General features: G+C 41.0%; 1 protein-coding gene across 1 annotated transcript in view; it reads right to left on the bottom strand.

Moving 5' to 3' along the window:
• Positions 1–698: 698 nt before the first annotated feature.
• The window catches only part of LOC137418714 (TPR and ankyrin repeat-containing protein 1-like), a gene marked incomplete at its 5' end in the record, with an annotated part of 77,585 nt that continues 66,448 nt past the window's right edge, over positions 699–11,835 (bottom strand). Inside the window, 3 exon segments of the mRNA XM_078769301.1 lie at positions 699–1,909; positions 2,005–2,124; positions 4,852–7,709. Coding sequence (XP_078625427.1) covers positions 1,794–1,909; positions 2,005–2,124; positions 4,852–7,709 — 3,094 coding nt within the window.

Below are 11,835 nucleotides of genomic sequence, written 5' to 3'. Positions count from 1 at the left end.
TCGAGTTGAAGGCTGAATTTTGTCGGGCTCGCAACTAAATCTGCAACTACCTGGGCGAGGATGTCGTCGCTCATGCCGTCGATTCTGCATCTGATGGTGTCATTTGAGAGTGGAACGAGAGACGACTTGTTTTCAGCAGCTTTTCCCAGCATGATGTTGGCCATCTTCAACGCGGCCGTTTGATGAGTGTCTCGCCAACGGTGTGCGGTTTGCCCTGCTTTGCGATCAGGTACGCAACTTCATACGGCGCGTAATAATTCTGCTCTCTTGTTTTCTTTTAAGTGTCAGGTGCATTACAACTCATTTTTCATGAGTTATTACATGCACCTGGCACTTAAATCATTTTCTATTCTATCGTGGCGTTTTTACCACGGGCTTGTGCTAGTCAAGGACAGATGGGAAGGAATGGCAAAGAACAACAATCGTGTGACGGTTGGGCATGAAGCACCCACCGCCCATTGGAACTTCAAGCATTTGCCATGCAAGATGTCACAAACAAAAGTCTCCTTTTGATTGGGCCAAACAGAATAAAAGAAGTGAAAAGTGTGTTCATGCATTAAACAAGCGAAAAAAGTCAATTTAGATGCAAGCAGACTCGCAAGAAATTATTAAGTATGGTGAATAGGCTTGGTGACAACACAAAAAGCAGGGAGAGTGGGAGAAAGTGGGGGATGGGATGGGAGAGATAGGAAACATGATAAAGGGACAGACAGTCGCTTTATTTCTATATATGTATATGAGAAGGCAGAGTACACGAGTCAAATGCTGGCAGAGAAAGATACCAATCACAGAACTGTAATGCAAAGAAAGGATGCATTTGTTGTTTTGTAGAAACTAGAAGTGATAAAAAACGTCAGCAAGTGAAATTCAAATTTGTTGACAAGCAAGCATAAAATACCCATGGCAGGAAAAATGCCTTTTGGGGGGAAGGGGTTGACACCGAGTTTAAGGCTCGTCGAGAATTTTGTATATAAAGCACATGCAGGACAGATGTGTGACATCAGTATACTTCAACACAAATCACAAAGACATCTGTCGACAATGGAAAAAGTACATACTGTATAATATATGGGATTTGAACCTGGGTTCCCAACAACAGTGAGCCAATGGCTGAGATGGGAACACTAACCAGGCCATCCCAAGTCAAGACGACAAAAAAGCTAATACAAAATGGAAATGGTAATTTAAATTCTTTTAAAATCACAAATCTTTTTTTTTTTTGGACATACAAATCTTTTAATTTTTTTTTTTTTACAATCACAAATCAACCCTCAAGTGGCTTTTGATTCTACCAAAGAATGATGCAAAGGAAGAATATCAGACTTTGGTTATTAATAAATAAAAAAAGTGTAGCTGTTGTATCATTAATGGGACACAGGCTTCAGCGCTCAATCCTAAAAAGATAAATTGACTTCCTCATGATGCTTACTGGTGTAAAATCAATCATAAAAATATTTATGTAGAGGATAAGTGATTACTTAAATGACATGAATACTTCACAAAATGAGATGTGCATGAAAGGAGCAATGCAATTCACTCAACAAGCTTTAAAATGAATGTCAAGAGAATTTTTTCTGAAACAGAACAAAAGCATTTGCTAAGAAACGCCAAAAACTATCAAGCAGCAAAAAATATGGTGTTCGTGCAAAACACACACGTCAAACACAATGGAATGTAGGTTTCTTTTCTTATCGATAGGCAGCCAATTGACAATGAATGGGTTTCACATCCATGAGTAAACGAGTTTCACAAAAACAAACAAAAAAAAGCAGCATTTCCATAGGAGCAAAGCATCATCTTCTATACGCTCGTTGCCTGGGTCTGCGGAATTTTTTTCTCGCATTTTTCTGTGGCCGGATCTCTTCAAACGTGGCGTGATCGTCTTCTATTTCATCGGGTTCAGGTGCAACTGTGCAAAGGAATTATCACCGTTATTTTTCAACTCGTGATAGCACTTTCCATATAGGCAGCACACTCTGATTGTCAAGCAGTTTGCTTTCTTACCGGTACTTGGCATCTCTCTTGGAAGCATCCCATTCATTTGCATTTTGAAAAGATGCATATTTTTCACATGCTGCAGGAAAATCTCCAGTTCTGTTGCTTTCGACAGAAGCATATCATTACCTACAAATAAAAGGGAATAAGAGATATTTAATGAAATGGCTGTTTTCCTATTATGACTCAAATGTGGTGTATTCGTGCAATACACAAACGAAAATCTTAACTGTTTTGCAAACCAATGGAAGGGTATAAATTATAATAATGATGATGATAACACTATATACAAGGCATTACTTTAGAACTTTTGCAGTTGCAAGAACACCAAAATGAATTCCCAAGTAAAATTCCCAAGAATTCCCCCCCCCCCCCCCCTTCCCACACCTCCTCTCCCCAAGCCCTCTCCCTCCCACACATCTCCCTGCTCTTAAATGTTGTGTGCTCTCAAGTGTTTGTGTGCTTCCCCTTCTCTTGTCTTCCGCTCCCTCTTTTTATATATTTTGTTTGTCTGGTTGATTTGTTTGTGAAGTAAATGTCAGCTCTTTCACGAGCCTCGATTCAGTATTAAAAAAAAAAAAAAAAAAAAAAAAAAAAGCTTCAAAATTTAGCCTCTTTAATCTCTATTGTTCACAATAATTCACTTGGTACATGTTTGATTTTTTTGGTGTTTTTCTTCTCACATGGGATGTGGGTAACACTGCTTTTATGAAACGTTAAACCCTGGTTACCTCCACCACCAAAGGAGGATGGAGGTTATGTTTTCACCCATTTGTTTGTCTGTCAACAGGATATTTCAAAAGGTTGTGGATGGATTCGGCCAAACTTGGTGGACAGCTTGTAACAAGGACAAATTGATTAGATTTTGGTTCAGGTCCAGATCCGGACTATCAGTGGCATACAAAAGGTATACTGTTCAGCCTGGTGGAGGTATGCTCTCTACCGAATGTTGTTTTCATTGGTTTTTTTTTTTTCTACAGCCTTAATAAAAATTCCAATCAAATTATACATTTTGAACACTGTAGAATGATAATCACATAGTTTCTACTTTCAAAAAACTTGTTCAGCAGCAAGTTGCCAATATTATATGCCGGCTCGACCAATCACATTTGCCACTTGCGCTGTCCTGGTGGGGGAACATCGCGATTGAAACAAACAGCACCCATGCAACGTCAGCTAACCAACAAAATCTGTCTGTTTAATGCATCGTTGTCTGAAAGATCATTCCAAAATTAGTTTACCTGAGAAGAGCTGGCAGAAGGATTGCGATTTTGTTGGTTAGATTTGCGATTTTGTGAGATTTTGTTGGGGGGGAGGGGCGGAATAATTGGGGAGGGGATGCACAGTGATCTCTGGAGGCTCACAGACTCACATATTTGATTTTGACGTGATAAAGTTCTGGCCTCGACGCCGCAAGTGCAACATCACAGACATGTACAGGCTCTCATAGCACAATTGGTGGTTCGTCGAATCATAATGCCTATACTTCACCAAGTTTCATACAGTTTCTTCCACCTACAGAGTAGTTTTTTTCTGAGATATGGAAAGCAGTTGTTCTAGTCTTATCATTTCTGCTTTACCCCTAATTTGTTATTTTGTGGGGTGGATTTACAACATGCATTTGAATTGTTAAAATAGGTGGCCAAAGCACAGTTGATGTGAGGTGGAAATCAGACATGAGACTGAAATGAGTACTTTTTTTATGTCAAAGGTTCAACACTTGGCATCAATGTGACAAGTAAAGCCTTCTTCAGGTCATTGCGAACATGACAAAAGGCAAAATTATTTTTTAACTTGTAGTCAGGGCCCTGAGGGATATTTTGGTTCAAATTCTTCCAAAAGCATCAAATTTAGCGCAGATGTTGCCCATGCCATACTCTTTCGATTTTTGACGGGCGCCAAGGGCGGTATGATCCGGGGACCATACCGGTCCATCCCGCCATGTCACCTGACCTATGACGTCATAATTAGGATATGCATCCAATCACATGGCGTACTATAAGTGGTCAAAGTTCAAAATGAATCGATCGAAAAATGAAGGCAGGGATCCATTTTTAAGGTTTTCATAAAATCCAATATGGCCACCAGGTCACATGACGTATGACGTCATATTTATGACATGTATACAATCATGTATACATGAACCCAGATCATGATCGCACAAAAATTAAACACAAGGATATGGCATACAGTTCATAAAACATCAAAATCCGTACCTTTGTAATTAGACTGATGAACTGCATATGGCTGAAAATTAGGAAATAGTTCCTCTAATTGTCAAAAATAAGGTCAGAGTTCGATTACCCAACCCAGAAACATAAAATGGTGAACCTCGCGTAAATCTTGACCAAAAACCGACATGTTTGACTCAAAAATGACCTTTAAGATGACCTTGAGGGTTGACCTTGACCTCTAATCATCAAAATAACATCATAATTGGATTCCTCGACCTCGAAAATCCCTGAAAAGTGGTATCATACATGATTCCAACCCTTTTGGTTATTTAACTGATTTTCCTCTAATCCGGGTGGCGCCCAATTTAGTATTTCGCCAATATGGGGCCCCCGGGGGGGGGGGGGGGCAAAAATCGAAAGAGTATGGCATGGGCAACATCTGGGCCAAATTTGGTGCTTTTGGAAGAATTTGAACCAAACAGCCCCAAAATATCCCTAAGGGCCCTGACTATTGGTACTCCAAGGGAATATTTATTCACATATGGAAGTGTAAAATTTAACATGGGGTGGGGTCAAAAATTCCACAAGAGGGTACTTGTACCTGCATGCATACCAACAATGTTGCACTCCAGAATTTCAAATGCAAAATACAAATGGCAGTTTAAAAAATGTATATTCTCACCTGCTTGCCAGTTCCTCGTTTTCCTTATATATTCAGCTGTATCAGTAATGTCTTTCTCAAATTCTGATAGCTTTTTTCTCTCCTGCTGCAGTGCGTCAAGTGTTGCAAGTTTCAAATAATTTTTGACCTCCTTGGCACACCAGAGCACTGGATCGACCGATTGCTGAAAGAATGCACGATAATCTGAGTACTCATTAACTTTATGCATATGATTTTCCAGATTGCAGTGACCCTTTGTAGTAGTTGCATCCTCATGCTCAGGCATGTCCGATTCTTCAGCCACATCCGATTCATCCTCAGTTTGTTGTTGTTGCTCTTCTTCTTCAGTGACATACTTTCGGAAGATTACACCACATATGTCACAGCGTTTGTTATCAACAACTGCGGGCATAAAGAATGTATTTCCAGCAGCACGTCGAAGATGCGACAACATCCTCAAGCAAAGCACGACTTTTCTGATAGCCTTTCTCCACCTAATCTGAGCAGCCTCCCTTCTCTTTTGACTTTGCTGCCGCTGTACTACAACTTCATCCACAGCGTTTTCCAAATATTCATGATCATCTGCCATTTTTTGCTCTTGAAAGCTAGTTTCTTCATTCAGGTTTTCCAGTGCAGAAAAAGCTCTCTCTCCAAAGCGGTTACGATTCACCTTCTGTAAAGCGATGGTGTTCTGGTTGTAATGATTGTGATCCCATGAGCAATCATGAAGAAATTCATCATCTCGCTGCTTGAGAAGACCCTCCAATATGTTTACAACGTCAATTGGATATCTAGCAGAGTTCACGGCTCCAACGCATGCCATAAGACGAGAAGGAACATCAGCAAACAATCTCTCAAGTTTTACCTTCAACTCTGAAAGATACAAGCGAACATGAATGTCGATTTTTGAAGCAACACCAGAATTGACCAAAACAACAAGACAAAGGACAACAGCACGCTCCATCTCCCCAGACATCAAACATTCCTTTGAGAAAGTCCTTGGAAGACAAGAACTTAAGCAATCAACAAGGAATTCCAAATGATTTGTTAGCCTGCTTTGTACTCCCTTCTTTGTTGCATAGATGTTAATTGCATTTTTTCTGCCTAGAAGGGTGACACCAACTAAGAGCTCCCACAGATTCAATATGGTAAGATAGCTTCTTGGCAGGCAGATAACTTCCTGTTTTACACGCATAAAGAGTGCAAATGTCAAGAGAAATTGAAATTCTAACAACATGACAAGATTCCCCATGCAGGGAAGCAAACTATTATTGACGTTTTGCCTATCCATTAGAAGCTTAAGGAAACGATAGAAGTTATGCATGCAGTCTCCTGGCTCTCGTTTTTCAAAGCAAGACATGGAGTCAACAAAGAGACGGAAAAAACAAATACAATGCCCAGCATTCATAATCATCCCTTTTTTGCCAGGCAGAGCATCAGACTTTGCTCTATTCTTCATTGCTATAAATAGTTCCTCTTGTTGATGCAGCAACTCCAAATGCTCTTTCGTTTTAAACAACCTGGAAGCACAGAACACTTTGAACCACATGTCTGAAGATTCCCTTCTCTCCTTCAATGAACTCTGCTCAACACAGTCTTTCATGTACTTTGTTATCACAGGTGCGAAGTATGGTCCATTCCTTATCTTTACAAGGAGATATAAGCAACTCTTCCGATTTTCTGAGAAATGTCTAAGATGGAAATGTTTGGGAAACAAAAGCGAAAGGAGACTCTCACATGCCTCAAACTTTCGTTTAGGCATAAGGTTTGTGACAGCAACGAAATCATCACTCTTTACATCCTTGAGTTCTGCTTCTGCCTTGAGAAGGATGCCCAACAAATGGATGTCTTTGATCTTGGTGGAAACGAGTTCATCGACGTCACGTTTGGCAATTTGACGATGCAACTTGTTGCAGTCTCCTTGTTGACATGCGAGTCCCAAAATAAGGCTGGGACAGATCTCAATCGAATTTTGCTGAGAAAAATCCCGTACCTTCTGCACAAGGTATTTTAAAAGTTCCAGCATGTGGGCTCTCAAAATTTCCTGAGCTTTCTGTAGCGATATCTTTGAGGCTGCAAAATGGTTAGTTGACCCATCATGCAAATCGAACCACACCTTTTGGAATCTTGATCCTTCATATTTCAAGATCCTGTATTCATTTGATTCTTCGTGTATGCCATAAAATACATGGCAATGCTTTACACATTGGGTTTGTGCGTCGGTCAATTGACAGCCTCTAAACTTGGAACAAAATGCAACAATGACATTCAGTAGGCCTTCCAGGGCATCCAACAGCCATGACACACAGTCAGGCCCACCTTGCCCGCAATTCAAGAAAGCAGCCAATGCTTCTACTTTGCCCATGATGTGGCCAAGTTCGTCAAACTGTTGGTACGCTAATTTAAGTGCTTCGGCATCATTTTGCAGCTGTCCCAAAAGAAAGTGGGCTTCTGCCTGTATCAATGGAACATGCACTTCCTCACAGATCTCCACTAGACCACTTTCCACCTTCATGAGGAGAACCTGAAATTCCTGGTCAACGTCTGCAGAGTGTGTGAGAGTATGGTGCATGCAGACTCGGACATCCCCAAGGAGGCATTCTGCTGCCATTTGGCTTTTTGGTTCTGCAGCTTCCGCCGCCTGAGCCAGCTGACCATTATCCCGAAAAAGAGCAGCAGCTTCGTTGCGTCGTCCCATTTCGATCAAGAGATTGGCAGCAGGTCCAAGGCGCTTGTACGACTTGAGAAACCTGATCTGAGTATCGGGTGGCAGGCTGGAGAGGGAATTCAATGCCTCTGACTCACGGTCAGCATGCAGGTGTGCTGCAGCTGCGCGGAGGCGCCATTCTTCTACACTCAATGCAGATGCAGAAGGATTCCTGAGAGACAAGAAGGTGAGGAAGGACAGAAAAAAAGCCGCGCATGACAACATGATGATGCAACTCTATTCCAGCAAGCAGTTCGACTGGCGGCCATGTTCACTTGTTCCACATGGCTTGATGGTATGCACAGCAATAAGTAGCTTTATGGTATGCATAGCAATAAGTAATAATTAAAGTATGTTGGTCAGTAAACAAATTTTGACCAAAGTGAAGGTGAGGAAAACAGAATAAGCAATACCTTTACTGAAGCATTTTGGTGTTTGGTTCAACTTTATTGTTTGGTTTTGCCAGGCATTAAAAAAAAAAGGTTATACAAAATTCATTCAGTATGTATTTTATTTCACATCTGCCATTACAATTTTAAAGAAGGAAGAGATGGCATTGGCAACTCTTTTCTATGTTGACATTCAAATTAAGGAAGTACAATTCGACTTGGCTTGAACAGTGAAGCCCACAAGGGGCATACATTTAGTTTCATGAACAATACAACAGCACAAAACAAATGCAAACACGAAAGAGCAATCAGATATTGCAAATCTTCGCCAGGATGTATTTTCAGTGGTTTATAAGGCCTTTGTGTTAAAACAAATATGGCGGCCGAACCACGTGACTGATGAATCTTTTTTTTTTCTACACCAATTTATGCCTAGATTATGCTCAAGAAATATCATCTTGATCGGATGAAGTTTTGTACTTGTCGAATTATGACGTCATAATGGAGGCACCTATGACATCATCATTTACATATTTTATTCCCCATGGAGAGTTCTTTACAATGAGCCATGTCTCAATTTTTTCTATTTAGCACTTTCGGAGATAGAGGAACAAAGTTGTTTTTCGGTTTTTCCAAGATGGCGGCCAAACCACGTGACCGATGGTCATCATTTTTTTTTTTCTCCACCAGTTCATGCCGACATGGCGCTCAAGAAATTGCATCTTGATTGGATGAAGTTTTGTACTTGTTGAATAATCGAATTATGACGTCATCATGGAGGCCTTGGGCCAAGAGTTAAAATTGGGCATAGTCTATTCCAGGGCAAGAGAAATATGTGTGTAAAGTTTGGCGATTCTACGTGCAACGGTGTAGACGTAGTACTGCGAACAAACAGACAAAAAATCGGTCAGAGACCGAGGACTTGCCGGAATGTACTTTTTTATCGACCATTTTGGACAAATATGGCGGCCGAACCACATGACTGATGACGTCATCATTATTTGTCTTCTAAACTAATTTATTCCTTGATGATGCTCAAGAAATTTCATCTTGATCGGGTGAAGTTTTGTACTTATCGAATTATGACGTCATAATGGAGGCAACTATGACATCATCATTAACATATTTTATTCCCCATGGAGAGTTCTTTACAATGAGCCATGTCTCAATTTTTCTATTCAGCACTTTCGGAGATAGAGAGGTGCAAGTTTTTCCAAGATGGCGGCCGAACCACGTGACAGATGACGTCATCATTAACACATTTTATTCCCCTTGGAGAGTTCTTTACAATGAGCCACGTCTCAATGTTTTCTATTCAGCACTTTCAGAGATATGGAGGTGCAAAGTTTTTCAGTTTTTCCAAGATGGCTGCCGAACCACGTGACCAATGACGTCATCAATTGGGCACAGTACATTAGAGGGCAAGACCAATATGTGTGCAAAGTATGGCGATTCTACGTGCAACGGTGTAGACGTAGTGCTGCAAACAGACAGACAGATGAAAAATCGGTCAGAGACCGAGGACTTACCGGAATGTACTTTTTTATCGGCCATTTAGGACAAATATGATGGACGAACCATGTGACCGATGACGTTATCATTAACATATGTTATTCCCCATGCAGAGTTCTTTACAATGAGCCATGTCTCAATTTTGTCTATTCAGTACTTTCAGAGATATGGAGGTGCACAGTTTTTCGTTTTTTCCAAGATGGCGGCCGAACCACGTGACTGATGACATCATCATTGACATATTTTATTCCCCATGGAGTTCTTCACAATGAGTGAGCCATGTCTCAATTTTTTCTGTTCAGCACTTTTGGAGGTATAGTGGTGCAAAGTTTTGCCGTTTTTCCAAAATGGCGGCCGAACCACGTGACCTATGACGTCATCATTAACAAATTTTATTCCCCATGGAGAATTCTTTACAATGAGCCATGTCTCAATTTTTTCTATTCAGTACTTTCGGAGATATGGAGGTGCAAAGTTTTTCGGTTTTTCCAAGATGGCGGCCGAACCACGTGACTGATGTCACCATTAACATATTTTATTCCCCATTGAGTTCTTTACAATGAGCTATGTCCAAAAAAATTCTGTTCATCACTTTTGGAGATATAGTGGTGCAAAATTTTGCCGTTTTCCCAAGATGGCGGCCGAACCACGTGACCGATGACGTCGTCATTAACATATTTTATTCCCCATGGAGAGTTCTTTACAATGAGCCATGACTCCATTTTTTCTGTTCATTACTTTTGGAGATATAGAGGTGCAAAGCTTTTTGGTTTTTCCAAGATGGCGGCCGAACCACGTGACCGATGTCATCAATTGGGTACAGTCTATTCCTGGGCAAGACCAATATGTGTGCAAAGTTTGGCGATTCTACGTGCAACGGTGTAGACATAGTGCTGCAAACAGACAGACAAACAGACAGACATATGAAAAATCGGTCAGAGACCGAGGACTTGCCGGAATGTACTTTTTTATCGGCCATTTTGGACAAATATGGCGGCCGAACCACGTGACCGATGACGTCATCATTAACATATTTTATTCCCCATGGAGAGTTCTTTACAATGAGCCATGACTCAATTTTTTCTGTTCAGCACTTTTGGAGATATAGAGGTGCTAAATTTTTCAGTTTTTCCAAGATGGCGGCAGAACACGTGACCTATGACGTCATCATTAACACATTTTATTCCCCATGGAGAGTTCTTTACAATGAGCCGTCTCAATTTTTTCTATTCAGCACTTTTGGAGATATGGAGGTGCTAGGTTTTTCGGTTTTTCCAAGATGGCGACCGAACCACGTGACCTATGACATCATCATTAACATCTTTGATTCCCCATGGAGAGTTCTTTACAATGAGCCGACTAAATTTTTCCTATTCAGCACTTTCGGAGATATGGAGGTGCACATTTTTTCGGTTTTTCCAAGATGGCGGCTGAACCACGTGACTGATGACGTCATCATTAACATATTTTATTCCCCATGGAGAGTTCTTTACAATGAGCTGTGTCAATTTTTTCTATTCAGCACTTTCGGAAATATGGAGGTGCAAAGTTTTTCGGTTTTTCCAAGATGGCGGCCGAACCACGTGACCGATGTCATCAATTGGGTACAGTCTATTCCTGGGCAAGACCAATATGTGTGCAAAGTTTGGCGATTCTACGTGCAACGGTGTAGACGTAGTGCTGCAAACAGACAGACAGACAAACAGATGAAAAATCGGTCAGAGACCGAGGACTTGCCGGAATGTACTTTTTTATCGGCCATTTAGGACAAATATGGCGGCCGAACCACGTGACCGATGACGTCATCATTAACATATTTTATTCCCCATGGAGTTCTTTACAATGAGCCATGTCTCAATTTTTTCTATTCAGTACTTTCAGATATGGAGGTGCAAAGTTTTTCGTTTTTTCCAAGATGGCGGCCGAACCACGTGACTGATGTCACCATTAACACATTTTATTCCCCATTGAGTTCTTTACAATGAGCTATGTCAAAAAAAATTCTGTTCATCACTTTTGGAGATATAGTGGTGCAAAATTTTGCCGTTTTTCCAAGATGGCGGCCGAACCACGTGACCGATGACGTCGTCATTAACATATTTTATTCCCCATGGAGAGTTCTTTACAATGAGCCATGACTCCATTTTTTCTGTTCATTACTTTTGGAGATATAGAGGTGCAAAGCTTTTTGGTTTTTCCAAGATGGCGGCCGAACCACGTGACCGATGTCATCAATTGGGTACAGTCTATTCCTGGGCAAGACCAATATGTGTGCAAAGTTTGGCGATTCTACGTGCAACGGTGTAGACATAGTGCTGCAAACAGACAGACAAACAGACAAACAGACAGACAGACAGATGAAAAATCGGTCAGAGACCGAGGACTTGCCGGAATGTA

This window comes from Myxine glutinosa, unplaced genomic scaffold (assembly GCF_964187855.1).
Source record: "Myxine glutinosa unplaced genomic scaffold, kmMyxGlut1.1 SCAFFOLD_2017, whole genome shotgun sequence".
In the NCBI taxonomy this organism is placed as follows: Eukaryota; Metazoa; Chordata; class Myxini; order Myxiniformes; family Myxinidae; genus Myxine; species Myxine glutinosa.
The sequence above is the reverse complement of the archived record's forward strand: the minus strand, read 5'-3'. Positions and strand labels throughout refer to the sequence as shown.